Source organism: Protopterus annectens, chromosome 2.part0, assembly GCF_019279795.1.
Source record: "Protopterus annectens isolate FY-2018-M chromosome 2.part0, PAN1.0, whole genome shotgun sequence".
NCBI lineage: Eukaryota > Metazoa > Chordata > Ceratodontiformes > Protopteridae > Protopterus > Protopterus annectens.
Window position 1 is genome coordinate 1081449738 of NC_056728.1, and position 15087 is coordinate 1081464824.

At 39.2% G+C, this 15087-nt stretch overlaps 1 protein-coding gene across 1 annotated transcript in view; it reads right to left on the bottom strand.

Moving 5' to 3' along the window:
* Positions 1-951: 951 nt before the first annotated feature.
* Positions 952-15087, bottom strand: part of BNC2 (basonuclin 2) — a 2846732-nt gene continuing 2832596 nt past the window's right edge. Inside the window, exon 7 of the mRNA XM_044061291.1 lies at positions 952-1961. Within this exon, the coding sequence (XP_043917226.1) occupies positions 1301-1961 (661 nt within the window). The 3' untranslated portion in view covers positions 952-1300. The remainder of the gene's footprint in view (positions 1962-15087) is intronic.

Sequence of the window (15087 nt, forward strand, 5' to 3'; positions counted from 1 at the left end):
ACAAAGTCAATCACATTTCAAGTGCTTCTGCAGTTTGTGCCACAATGGAATACAATTGTTTTTAAACATCTCAACTATGCTTAAATAGTTACCAGTCTTTCTGGTCTGGAATGGCATCAGCCCCGAATGAAAACATTAAGACTTTAAAGTAAGACTAGAAGAAAAAGTGACTGAAAATAAATCTTTTTTTTTTTACTTTAGTCTTTGTAGTAGAATATTAGTGCTATTGTTTTGAACTTTATGAAAGTACCTTTTTTTTAGTTCAGCAATGCCCCACACAGTTTTTTTTCTGTTAATTTTCCATCATCTTTTTTTTTTCCTGTTTAGTATAAAATTATATATGTTTTAGATATCTTTCCTCACTAGTCCCACAAACAGTAGCCAAGTGTTTTACAAACCTAGTTTTCTGGCAAATGAAACTGAAAAGCAAACTGTACATGGACCTCAAGTTAATGGTGAAGAACATTCCAGAGTGCAAATGAATACAAAGCTGTCAGTTTTTGAAACAGCCCTGTTTGAGCTCTGTAGTGACCAAGCCACTTGCATCTACATATTATTAAGACTACTGCAGAATGGCACAAAAACATCGAATATTACACATCCCCTTTGTGGTGTTGAAAAAGTGCATGTCTGAATTTTGGATTTATATCACAGAACAAGGGAAAAAACAAAACAAAACAAAAAAAAAACAAACAAAACTAATAGCTCAGGTGCCTTAAAGCATGCCGGCACCTCGGCAGCACTATAACTAGCAGACAGCTAAAGCAAGACTGTGTATCTTCTTAATTTCTGTAAAAAAATGCATTTTAGGCAAACAGAAATGAATAGAAGAAGCCATCAAACTATTTTCTGCTCATCTGATAGTCAGATGTAGAAAAACTGAAATTAACAGAAAATGCTAGCAACCATTGATACAACAGTTTTACATCATAAGCCTCTAAAGGGCTCTCTATTTACAAGTAATACCACCATGCTTGTTTTAAGTGTTGCAAAATTGTAGGTTCACAAAGACAATGAAGAGACTTTGTTACGGGAAAGGACTCTGTTTTTTTTTTTGTTTTTTGTTTTCTTTTGCAGGCAACAGTAATTGAGAGTTCACATTGTCTCTTTGGAGATGACTTGGAGCATCTTAATAAAATTAGGGTGAATACCAGATGCTCATTTTTAGTGTTGTACACTGAGTTCAAGGTCATGACATAAAAAGCAGCTGCTTTTTTCTGGTTCAAACAGAAAATGAATATTGGCAGCTGCAAAGTGTAGCTTGCCTGCTGTCACTGAAGTTCAGAGGATTGTCACCAAATTACTCTACTGGCAAAAATGGAACATTTTTATGCAAATTTGGGTTCTGACTGTGCCGATTTCGGCTCCGTACAGATGAAAACATCATGTTGCATCCAGGAACTTTGCATCTGTGCATTTCCCTCAGGTGAACAGTTTTGTAGTGTACTCTTAGTGTCCCCTTGTTGCTGTACATTTTATGACAGATGTTACAGACTATTCCTCCATTGCTTGTTGAGGCTGTGTGACTCATTGAGGAATCTAAATGCTCAGTACCATTTCCTGCAGACAAGTTATGAGCTTCTACTTTGTGCTCAGACTCACCACTGTCACTGGCTCCATCAAGGTCATCCAAAAGGATTCCCTCATCACTACCTACATCAGACTCCCGTGATGAATGAATGCTGCCACTTGACTGCATACTGGAAGTGGTGCTGAGATCAAGGACCATGTAGTCATCTGTGATGCTCCTGCCATAGCCATTGGTGTGGGAGTCTTCTATACCAGCAGGGGAAACAGCATCTTCCCTCATCTCATACTCCATTGGATGATGCCCACCATAGATCTTAGCTAAGAATTCATCCCGGAGGTCCTTGCTAAGAGTTGTTTGAGATGGGTCTATTCCCAGGTCATCCAGTTCCTTAGTCAATAACTTACGGTGAAGGTTTATGTTTGCACTATGCCTAAAGAAATAAGCAGAAAGAAGTTAAATTAAGCAGTGTCATTAAAAAAAAACATGATTCACTAATTACTAATCAACACATTCAAAAACATACAAGTTGGATTACTCATTTAATATTCAGCATAACTAACCATATGTATGTAAGACAAACCATTTAAGGCACACAGGTGTTCCATGCATGCTGGATGAAAACACAAGTATGGTAATTTACTCAATGCAGTATCACTACCTGGTTATTTTGAGTGACTGAAAGTTAACAGGGCTGCATGAAGTAATGTCTGCCATTGTAACAAGTAGATTTTTAAATTTTCTATATTATTTATATATTAAAAATGACACACATGGAGCTTTTTCAACTTCATATGCTATGGGATTTCATTCCCCCTGACCTCTCCACATCTACCTGCTGCCTTATCTAAGCACAGGTTTCCTTGATGCTTAGCACTAGCATGGCAGGTACCCAGACAGCATCTTCAGATGCCCAAACTACTTCAACTGACACCTCTGAACATGGAGGAGCACTGGTTCTATCTGAGATTCTCCTGAATAGCCAAACTCCCCACTCTATCCCCTCACAAATGCAGACAGCAATCCACTCTTTCCTGGGAGAGGACTAGGATTTCTGATTTTGCTGATTCTTCATTTCAGCTACTTCACATTCATCAACAAATCACTCCAGAGCACGTTGAAGATCACGGTCCCTTGAGACGAAGAGGGCAAAATCATTCACAAGTAACAACGATGCCAACATCATGCCCCCAAAACTAGCTACAAACTCTTGAAAGTTACCACTAGAACTATATTCTGAACATGACAATGGATTGGCAGATACCTCAGACACTATTAACAAACAAAAATACCAACAGGCAGGCAAACAGGAAAGAAAACATTGTGAAAGGCCAAGTGTAATGAGCAAAGAGTAGAAAGGGAAAAAGTACAGTTGTGTACCTACCATAAATGTATATGCTCGAGTGTATTCACTGCTGCAGTCATTACACTTGGGTTATCCTGCTGGCAGGCTACCCGCAGTCGGCCCGAGTTCCAAAGTCTTGGTCCGGCGTCAGTTGATGTCACCTCTCCCCTGACGTCAGTGCGCCAGGGGTATAAAAGATGCAACCGACGCAATTTTCTTCAGTTTTTCTTGCCCCAGATGTCAGGTGCCCCCAAATAGGAAGGCTGTAAAAAAGTATGCCAAAAAGCATGCGTATACTAAAATAAACATTTCCTTCATCTACAAGCAAATACACCACATAGGTTGTATAGAGTTGCGAAGTATAGTAAAATCCCAGCAATGAAAAGGGGGATGGTGGGTGGGTAACCTGGACTGCAACAGTGAATACACTCGAACATCTACATTTATGGTAGGTACACAACTGTACTATGCTCATCGTGTTTCACTGTTGCAGTTGTTACATCTGGGTTGAATCCCAAAGCTGAGGTTGGGTGGCTGGGCCTAAATAGGATTAGGAGAGGCTACCAGGCCCTGCAGAACTGCAGTGGCAAAGCCTGCTCTGGATTTAGAGTAGAGAGGTAAGTGGTAGTGCTTTGTGAAGTTGTGCACTGAACTCCAGGTTGCAGCTTCTAAAATGTCTTTGGTTGGTACTCCTCTGAGAAAAGCTGCTGAAGTGGCTGTTGCTCTGGTTGAATGTGGCCTAATACCCTTAGGCACTGATTTGCCATGTTGTGCATAGCAGAAGCGAATGCACTATCCTATCCATTTTGAAATTGTCTGCTTTGAGATAGGCTTTCCTTGTGATCCTGCAGCATAAGCTACAAACAGCTGCTCAGTTTTTCTGAAAGCTTTTGTTTTGTCCAAGTAGAATCATAGCTGCCTGTGTATGTCCAATGTGTGCAGAAGTCTCTCCCCTTTATTTTGGGGATTTGGATAGAAAGTTGGCAAATGAATAGTTGGTTAAGAGCCACACTGGAAACCACCTTTGGCATAAACGTTGGGTTTGTCCTTAGAGAGACCCTGTCCTGATGAAAAATGATGAAAGGTTCCATTGCCATTAATGCCTATAACTCTGAGACTCTTCTTGCTGAAGTTATTGCTAGGAGCAGAGTAGTTTTCCATGATAAGAATTTTATATCAGCTGTGATGGCTGGCTCAAAAGGAGGCAGTGTGAGTTTTTCTAAAACAAAGTTGAGGTCCCAAGTAGGTATTGGCACTCTTCTTGGGGGTCTTATGTTTCTTGCCCCTCTGAGGTACTGCCTTAGTAGTGGATGTGAAAAAATAGGAGGTTCCGTATTGTAATGAGCTGAAATGGCAGAGGCATGGATCTTAATAGATGAAAAGGAAAGGCCTTTGTCCAGCATCTCAGTTAGGTATTGTAAAATCTGAGGTATATTTGGAACAAGTGGTTTGAGTCCTTGGGCCTGGTTCCAAGCACAGAATCTCTTCCATTTTTCTGCATAGGATTTCCTAGTGCTGGGCCTTCTGGCTTCTAAAATAACATCCATAACAGCTTTAGAGAGAGGTGTGGTTTGAGTGACTATATTATCTGCCAAGCAGCCACATTTAAGGTTCTGAGTTGACTGTGCAACATCTGGTTGTTCTGTTGAGTCAGGAGATGAGGAATTTGAGGTAAAGGCCAGGCTGGGCCTTGAGACAAGCTCTTTAGGATTGGGTACCAATGCTGGCGTGGCCAGTCTGGGGCAATCAGGATCATTTTTGGCTTCTCATGTCTGACTTTTAGGAGTACCTTGGGAAGAAGAGGCAGTGGAGGGAAGGCATAAACTGTCAGGGTTTCCCAGCTGAATGAAAGAGCATCCACTTTCCATGCTTGTGAGTGATAAGTCCTTGTGCAGAATTTCTTTAGTTGGCAATTGTGTGGGGAGGCAAAAAGATCTATGTCTGGGCATCCCCATGTCCTTGTTATCATGCTGAAGACCTGTGGATTTAGTTTCCATTCGTGAGGATCCATGAGATTTCTTCTTAGTTCGTCTGCCAGTGTATTTTTCTTTCCTGGCAGGAATTGTGCCTGCAGATGTACTTGATAGGTCAGTGCCATGTTCCACAAAGTCATGGCTTGCCTGCAGAGGGGGTAGGAATGTGTGCCCCCTTGTTTGTTTATGTACCACATAACTGTGGTGTTGTCCGTCTTTAGCAATAGTTGTCCTGGATGTAGTAGATCCTTGAAGGCTGTCAGGGCATTCTGTACAGCTAGCATCTCTTTTTGATTGATGTGAAGATGCATTTGTTCCTTGGGCCACGTGCCCTGAATACATTTCCCTTCCATGTGTGCCCCCCAGGCATAATCCGATGCATCTGTTGTTATTGTCTGCCTGGCTGTGGGCAAGGTGAAGGGCTGTTCCTTGTTGAGGTGACAGGCCCGGGACCACCATAGAAACTCCTGTTGTAGACAAGGAATTATAGTTATTACTGTTTCCAGGCTGTGGCAATGTTGAGTCCAAACACTTTTTAGATACCACTGTAGTTTCCTCATATGCAGTCTTGCATATGGAATTAGTAGAATGCAGGATGCCATGAAACCCAGGGCCTGCAGAATTTTCCTTGCAGGGAGCTGGGTCTTTGTTGCCATCATTTGAAAGTAATGAGTCAGTTGCCTTTGTTTGTCTGGCGGGAGATAAGCCATCTGGGCAGTTGTATTTAAGCTTGCACCCAGGAATATTATCTCTTGAGAGGGCACTAGTTTGGATTTCTTTTCATTTACAGTGTACCCTAGGCAAATTAGTAATGTTTTTACAAACGCCAGATGTCCTAGTAGAATGTCTTTGCTCTCTGCTTGAATAAGGCAGTCGTCCAAGTAGGGATATATTTGAATTCCTCTGTCTGCAAAATGCAATTACTGATGCCAGGCATTTTGTGAAGACCCTGGGCGCAGTAGATAAGCCAAAGGGCAGTGCAGAAAATTGGTAATGCATTGAGCCAGCTATGAATCTGAGGTATCTTCTGCAAGACTGTCTGATTGGGACATGCAAGTATGCCTCCTTGAGGTCCAAAGTTACTAGCCAAGCCTTCTTGCCCAGCATGGGTAGAAGTTGTTGTAGTGTCAACATTTTGAATTTTGGAACATCCAGGAAAGTATTTAGGATTGACAAGTCCAGTATTGGTCTCCAGGCTTTGTCCTTTCTGGGTACCAGGAAAAGTCTTGAGTAAAATCCTTGTCCCTGTTCTTGCTGTGGTACTCTTTGAATAGCTCCCATGTTCATGAGAGCTGCAATTTCCTTTTGTGCCTCTGCCCATTGGTTTTGTGGCAGGTTCAGCATACCTTTTGATTTTGGAAGGGTGTGAAAGTGGAACCTGTAACCTTGAGTAACTATATTCAGTACCCATTTGTCCTGGGTAATTATGTGCCAATTTTGTGCGAAAAGTGCTAGTTTTCCCCCTAGGGGGGCTGCCAAAAGGTAAGTGCTTGGCCTTTGTAGAGGGAAGTCATTGGGACTGTTTCCTGTAAGGTTGTGATTTGTCTTCTCCTCCTTTGGGGGTAGAAGCACCCCATTGTTTATGTCTGTAGGATCCTTGGGGCTGAGATCTGCCTCTTGGGTGTCTGTATCTGCCTCTTTGTGGCCTGTCTGAGATCTGAAAGGACCAATTTTTTGAAGGCTAGTTTCAACTAAACCTAGGTGGTTGAACCTGTAAGAAATCCTTTACTGTCTGCATAGATTTTGCTTTATCCTCCATTTTCTTTAACACCTGTTCTGCCTTAACATCAAACAAAGTATTATGCTGTAGTGGAGCATCCAATAATTTTACTTTAACAGGTTCAAGTAAACTTTGTTTTTTCAGTCAAGCATGCCTTCAAATGACAGAGCCTGTAACTGCGGCTCTGCAAGAAGCCTCTACTGAATCAAAACCACAATGCAAAGTATGCTTTCCCACTTGTTCAGCTGCATGCGGTAATTCCTGCATTTCCTTATTGTCAGGATTTTCTGAGTTTGTAAGCATTTTCTGTTTTAACAAAGACATAAGGTACTGTTGGTATTTTAGCATGTGAAACTGGCAGTTTAAAGCCCTTACAGCTAAAGTAGCAGAAGTGTAGACTTTTCCCCCCATCTATCCAGTGCTCTAGAATCCTTATCAGAGGGGACAGGGTTTTTGGCAGTGGAAGCATTAACCCCTTTGGGACCCTGAGAAATAGTTTCTGGGTCAGCAGCAGGGTTTATATAAAGAAATTTATGAAAGTCAGGGACCCTGTAATACCTGTCTGGCTTGACTGGTGCAGGGGGTAAAGAATCAGGAGACAGATTGGATTCAGAGAAAACATCATCAATAATATCAAGCACAGGGGGGGGTAGCAAGGGGTCTGTGCTGAGGCAATAAAAGAAAATCTCTGAGCCTTTTCTTGGATTCTGAATAATCATGGCTCTCCCAGTGGAAATGTTCCCTCATGGTGTGCAGAGTTTCCCCAAAAGAATAATCCTCAGGTGGAGAGGCTGAAGGTATAGATTCTTCAGCATCAGAGTTCTCATGGGGAGGGAGAGAATAACCCTGATCTAAAGAGGAATCAGAGGAAATAGAAACCTGGTCAGAGGAATTATAATCAGTGTCTTGCCTAGGCCTTTTTTCAGGAGGGGTACGGGATCCCTTGATCAAACTAATTAAGTCTTCAGCCATTTTAAGCATCTGTTTCTTTGGCATAGATGACTGTCCAGGAGAATGCTGTACTTGTTTCCTTGTCTTTACTGGTGTCTTTGACTGTACATTGGCTGTTGCAGAGGACTTAATAGTAAGCTGTGAAGGTCTGAAAACACCCTCAGAAGCCGATGTCTGCTCAGCGGCTCCGGACCCATCTGAGGGAATAGTTTCCGTAGGCCAATACCTTGAGTATCCAGAGGCCTAGTTGTTTCCATGTGGGAGTCGGATACGGCCTGTGGCTCTGAGGTAGCGGGTGTCAAGGGCTGTGAAAGCGCCTCACTGAGAACCGGCGACTGGCCTAGAAGAGGCTTCGTCGTCGGTTTTGGACCTTGGATGCCTGTCCTTTTCCTTGTCTTTGCATTTTTTATGAATTCCAGTCATCGGTTGTTCCGACGGTATTATATAGTTAAACCTTCGGCCAAAGTAATGTAAGGCAAAATCAAACCGACGTTTAATAGTGTGGTTGTTGAATCTAGCACAAAACCGACAACTAGTAACGTCGTGGTCAGGGCCTAGGCAAGGAATACAGTAAGAGTGAAAATCCTTATGAGGTATTTGCTTCCCACAAGAAATAGAATTGTTAACTTTTACTGACATCGGTATGGAGCAAGAAAAAGTTTCCCCAACGGGGTACTTAGCTTTATTGAAGACTTCGGTTCTGAAACTCTTTTTCGAAAATCTCAGGAGTCGGCCGACCGGCACTTGTGGACTGCTTTTGCTTCGGGCACTGCGCAGCAAGAAAGACTGAAGAAAATGGCGTTGGCTGCATCTTTTATACCCCTGGTGTACTGACATCAGGGAGGAGGCGACATCAACCGACGCCGGACCAAGACTTTGGAACTCGGGCCGACTGCGGGTAGCCTGCCAGCAGGATAACCCAAGTGTAATGACTGTAACAGTGAAACATGATGAACATCTGATAAAGAAGAGATGAATGGGAAAAAAGGCAATAGAAATATGCAGGTAAGTAGGGCTGAAGTGTCAGCAACATCCTGTGCACTGAATGCAAAGGCTGATCCATGGCTGAAGAAGATACACTAGAAAGATCAAGACACAAAAAAGTTTCTGAAAGGGGAAGAAAAACGAGAGTGTAACAGGGGATCAAATAAGATATATGGAACTGACATTTTAGATTCAGATACATTGGACTGCGTTTTTACTGAAATGGAATGGAACAATGTTTTGCTGATGTGCTCTAGTCTGTCTGTCTTGTTCTTTTCTCAGAATGGACTGCCAGAACTTAAGAGAAGTTGTGCAAAAATATCATGAAGGAACAAGATCAAGTTGGTAATGTAGGTAAGTTTGGAAGAATGTCTTTATCAATTTTTTTAAAGCTATAGGTTATGACAGAACAGTACACTGTATTTCTCTTATATTATATACCTGGGAACACCTTGTGTGTAATGGCTAGTCTGTTAAACACAAAACTAGAAAGGAGGCCAGGAAGGCCTTTCCCTCATGGGTAACTAAATACTTGGTGCTTTAAACTCATTTTTCACTCTGAAGATAGAACTGCTTCTGCCAATAACTTTATTGGCTAGTGGATAAGTAAACAGACAGTATATTTCTGACTTCATATCATTTTTCAATTTAACATACTGTGCAATTCTCATCCATGGTGCACTTGATATTTCGGCACTGATTGCTGATACATTTCATAACAATATCTTTATATGATACTAATAAAGCAACTTCAGTTCAGACTGTCAGTACTTAACCGTGAAATATAAACAATTTGCCATTGTTAAACATACACATCCCCAGTATCAGCTTTTCTATCGAGTCTTACTTCCATGTTTGATTTAACATGCACATTAAATAAAAACAGAAAAACACAAAAAAATTATTATCTACAAACTAATTTTAGATCAGGAATTAAAAAGTGACAATAATATTTTCACCACATTTTATGTCTAAATAACTGGACCAGGGACCTCTCATTTTGAATTGTTGCACATTTTATTAAATAGATATAGATCTTTGGTATTTTGTTTTGTGTCAATGTCCTTTTCAAGTTCAAGTTCCATTTCAGCATTCCATGCAGCTTTTTTTTTTTTTTTTTTTTTTTTTTTAACTATGGAGTTCTGTTTCTGATGTCTAACTGTTGTCAATTTCATATTTTTCTGATCTGTAATCATTTTCACACCTTTTATTAATGGATTTGTTTTTGTTTGGTTTTCCATTTTCCAGTTACATCTTTCTTGTCCACTGTCAGTGCTAAAGATAGCAACACTATTCACCTTTTTAGTTCATGCTGACGGTCAACAAAAACATCTGAATACTGAGGCTAAATTACTTTCCAGGTAATAGACAAGGCATATTATTCAAGTCATTTTTGTACTGAAGTAAAATTTGATATCAGTTTTAGAAAAACAGGAAGGAACAAACACTATGAAAGCAATGAAAAACTGGAAACATGCAGCCTGCGAAACCAGCACTGAAGTAGAAAGCAGTCAGAATAACGTTCAGGAAGTTTATTAAAACTAGCAATGTTTTTGTCGTTACAAATGAACAACTTCTTCAGAAATGAATAGTCACAGCAAATATTATCAAATTTAAAAGTTCTACTCTGTGAGTCATGTTTCTATCGACCAATCAACTAGAGCTGTAATGTTTAATTAATTACTAGTTAAAAGGTATATTAGGTTAAAATAAAAAGGTAAACAAAATGTATACAAAGTATCCAAAATGTTTCCTGGCGCAAACAGTAAAATCAGATAGTACAATAAATATACTAGTCTTATTGACAATTATGAAAATGTATATAAATAAAATAGAAAATAATGTAACTAATCATAAAACTATAAAACATGCAATAAACTAATAAATAATCCAAAAATTGTTATTATACATGTACCAACTCAGGTTTTAACATTAGTACTTCTAGATAAACTAATACATTCAGTACCTAAGGTAACTTTTTAGTTTTAACCAACATGAAATGTTGCAGTTGTCATTTAGACCTGGGTATGAGAATGCATTTAGTTTTAATTGCCATTCAAGTTTGCAACATTCAAGTAATAATGATGTGGGACCACCCCTAGTATTATCTAAAATTTGATCAATTGCCACGAATGAAAAGGAATGGTCAAATTTGTCACTAATGTGCTTAGCTAAAGCATTGCCTGTTTTGCCTTTAGTAATAGCATAAGTATGTTCATATACTCTGTCTTTGAATTTACGATCTGTTTTTCCGATGTAATTCCGATGCTGCAGGTTTCCAGTTTTTCGTTGCTTTCATGATATCAGTTTTAGTTATCAAGTTCTGCCTTTCTGCTAATGTTTTGAAGGGAATGGTTAAAACTGAAAAAAACATTGTTTTTCTTTTATTATTTTATTTTTCTTTTATTTATTTTTTTAGTATGTTGGGTGTGTATAGTTCTGGCCTGTTAAATAGTAGTCAATCTGTGCAGGAAGGAAGCACAATCTGTCCTTAAACTATGGAATCTAGACACCAAGTAACAAAGTTCATATTGTTCTTTTGTATTCAAACTACACTTTATTCCTGTTGAACATTGGAATTTAGTATCTGTTGATATGTCCATCTTTTATTTTAAACTTCAGATACCTACCATTCCAATCTTCGTCACACTTACTAGCTGCCCACTCAAAAACTGACTCCATGTACTGACTTTTTTTTTTTTTTAAATAACTGCTGTTTTCTGAGAGAGCATTTAGAGTCATTGAAGAAATCTAAATTCCAATCAGTAAAAGGTTTTCCATTTAAGACACACCACAGGGGTCTTTTAGTGTGATTAATTTTGATTGCTCGAAAGCAGTTACAAAAAAAATTATAATTTTGAGGAAAAATATGTCAAAACAACTTTCACCAAACTCAGAGATAGCTTTTTTTTTTTGCAGGGGGCAAGCCCTCCTGCACCATCCATTGAGGTGGATGCCACCAACACACACGCACACACACACACAAACATATATACCTACTACCACCCGGATGCCTGGATTGATACCTCCAAATGTACCCTGGGAGTAATGGGCTTTAGCCATACCTCTTCACTGTCCCTGATTAGGCCTCATATTTCTGTACTTAACCTCAGAAATTATTCTGATTTTCTAGCAAATCACTGGGAATTACAGTCAGCTAATAATGTCAGACTTTAGAGTTTCAAACTTGGTATAGTCAGGAAAATACATGTTAATGTAAAAACTGTACCTTATTAACTTTGTAAGTGAATTACAATAACATTTAAAATTTATCCCTAATATTGGCCTTTTGTCTCCCAATTATTTTTGCTTTGTCCAGTATTCTTAAGCAAAGATATTGAGATGGATGGGTTTAGCCTTTCCTAAGAATGGAGGTACAGCCTGACCATCACTATTGTCAAGGCATTGATTAGCCTGAGGTTTAATTGCCTTGAAACTCCTATGAATCCTATGAATTACAAATTCTGTAAACCTGGCCTACAAATTTAAGTCAGCTGTGCAGTCAAGAGATGTGTGCATAGTAATACTACACTAAAAAAGCTGCAAAAGGACAGAAAAACATCTTCTTACTAGTACATGTTGCTTTTGTTCTGAAAACCCCAAACAAGGGTTTTTGGTATTATTAAGCTGTGTGATATCTATCAGCTGTATTATTCTTTCCATTGTAACTTTAGACTGAATTCTAAAATTTTAATGTCTGTTATCTTGCCTTCTAAAATCCTAAAGTCACTAATAACAACATAATGGTACTTCACCATTAATATGCATTTAACTACTATTGTATTATAACTGCTTCTGCCTTTGGCATGGGTCAAGGCTGAAAAGGACCCTTGTATTAGCCTACCAACCTAATTTACATATATGAAACAAACAGATATAGCAAAATACATACATGTTGAAACTAGGTGGTACAACTGCATGCACTGCAAAGTAGATTGCTACAACAGCACACTTTACACACAGAGTGAAACAGAATTATGTAATATTGAGTAAAAAAAGAGACTGGAGGCCAAAGACAGAGACTTTGAATAGCATTAAAGCCAGATGCACTGATTTATGTTGTCTTAAAAGTTATAAGCAGAGAGTTGTCCAGATGTGCCCGGAAGCAGCAGGTTGTACAGTATGTCTAAAGATGCCTCCAATTCTGTTGACTTGCTCATCACCTTAACCACGGGATTGCTGCAAGCCTCTTTAATAACAAGAAGCCTGGTGTGCTCAGGTTTGTACTGCTAGCTTTAATACTATGGGTGTTGGGTGTGCATAGCTTGCACTATAGGGGTTTTGGTATTTTTCTGGCTGGTTTATGTGGGTTGTATATGTTATGGATCTTTTTTTTTAATTTATCTTGTTAAGTGGATTCTCCAATTAGGTTATTTTACTTTTTTTAATTTATATGTTTTACTAACTGGGTTGCTCAACTAGCCTGAGAATCAGAAGCATTGTCTGGTTAAGTGAAGTGCTTAGAGGCATAAAAGGAAAATGGAGATGAGGTAATCAAACCTCAGACTACATGATAAAGTCTGTTGGCATCCTATAGCTTTAACCTGCTGGGCTAAACTATCAAAATAAATAGGGAGAGACTCCAAAGCTCAACTGTAACTTAGGGATGCATCACCTAGTTGAAAATAACCTGGCAAGTAGTACATTGCAGATAAAATAATATAGTGCAAATATGCATACGTCTCCAAAAATGGTAAATGCTCCAAAGCAAGTGAGCAATCCTCCTTATGGTAAGGTAAAGGTAAAACAATACTGAGAGAAGTAAAACATTTACTGGAACCTGTAGATCAGACAGCACATGCTACGTGCACAGTGTCTTTAAGTAGCACATCAAAGACTGAGAGAGCACGTATAAATATCAAGCAGGTGTCATCCCTAGTGCCATTCTGAAGAGTGTGGCCAGAGAGTAAGCATGCATTATTACAGCAGTTAGTTTGTATATAAGCTACTTAAGTTAAAGTCAGTAAACTTCTATCGTGATGTGTTTGTATAAAATAAAGCTGCTTAAACAGAACCCACAAAGACTCCTCTATTGTATCTAAAGTAGGACAGCGACATGATGTCGGAACTGGGATCGCAGAGAATGACATTCGGGGCCATGAGAAGCAGAGATCACCGTGAAGGTAAACTAAGAGAAACGAGCACAAACGAGAGCCAGAAAAGAAGCAAAGGTAATTAGAATATGCACAAACTACTTATTTCATAAAAAGGACAAAACAGGGCAGTACAAGGGCACAAAATGCATTATTAAACAAGCAGGAAACACAAAAGGCTTACTAAGGGAAATGTTTAAAGTAAAGGTGTTTGATGAAACAATTAACAGAAAAGTAAAATGAGTGTGTTTAAAGGCAAAACGGGCATGTTTAGAGTAAAACGAGCACAAGAAAAGTACAATGGGCATGAAAAGAGATTAAATGAGCAAAACAAATACAATGAAGGCAAAAAGGGGCACACTAAGTGTAAATTAAACAAGGTGACTGCATGCTTTTTGGCAAAGTGCTGTCTACTGGCAAAACTATAACTTCGTACCATATCAAGGGCATAACTAAAATTATTTGAAGTATCTCAAAGTGTGCAAAAATGCTTACAGTGTGTGCTTATTACTGTGCATGTTTTTCAAAGAGTTGCTTGTGTGCAAAATGCAACTATTTTGTGAAAGTGCAGTCAAATTGTAGCCATTTTGAAAAGTTTCGTGTGTTGGGTGTGTCTATTCGCAAAGTGCCGCCATTACAGAGTGTTTCTTGCAATGTAGAGAACTGCGTAGAAAGGTACCGCCATTTTAGGGAAGTTTCAGTGTGTGTTGTGTACAGTTTTATTCACAAAGTGCCATTACTTCGAAATATTACTGACTCCGAGCTTCTCCTGCCCAGTTCATTGGCATCAAACAGTTATTTGAAGTGCTTCTTAAAATGATGATAAATGACTTTAGCAATACAATAGGTTCAAAAGTATTACGCAGATCTAGAATCTTATTTCACAAAGTCCAGTTACACAGAGGCTTGCATCGTGCAGTTATTTGATGTGTTTCTTATATTAATAAGTGGTGATTTTGTGCGATACAGTGATTTGAAGAATATTACAGTGCCCAAGAGATACTTATTTTGCAAAGTTCAGTTATACAGAGACTCATTGCAATAGTGAGCAAAGTTACAAGTTCTGGCATTTGTGTATGTGTTTGCATTTATTTGCAAAACCCTTTACTGGTATGTGTTAATACGGCAGACGGATTTTGAAAGCCCTTACCACTTGTATTTGATCAGAATATTGCAGAGAATTGGAGAATATTTGAGCAAGAGTACAATATTTTTAGACAAGCAGCTTATTCAGATAAAGATGCATGCACCAAGGCATTAATTTTGCTAAACTTAGCTGGGTCAGAGGCCATAGAAAGACAGCATTCATTCGTGTATGCACCAGCAGTGTATGAAGGAGAAGGTAAAAACAGTCATTTTGTTGTACAGGCTCAGTCAAGGGAAGACCCCAAGTGTTTGAAGCACAAGTTCAGAGAAATGTGTAACCCCCAGACAAATATTACACTAAAGAGGCATTTGTTTTATATGAGATCAGAAACCAGGGGAAACACTTG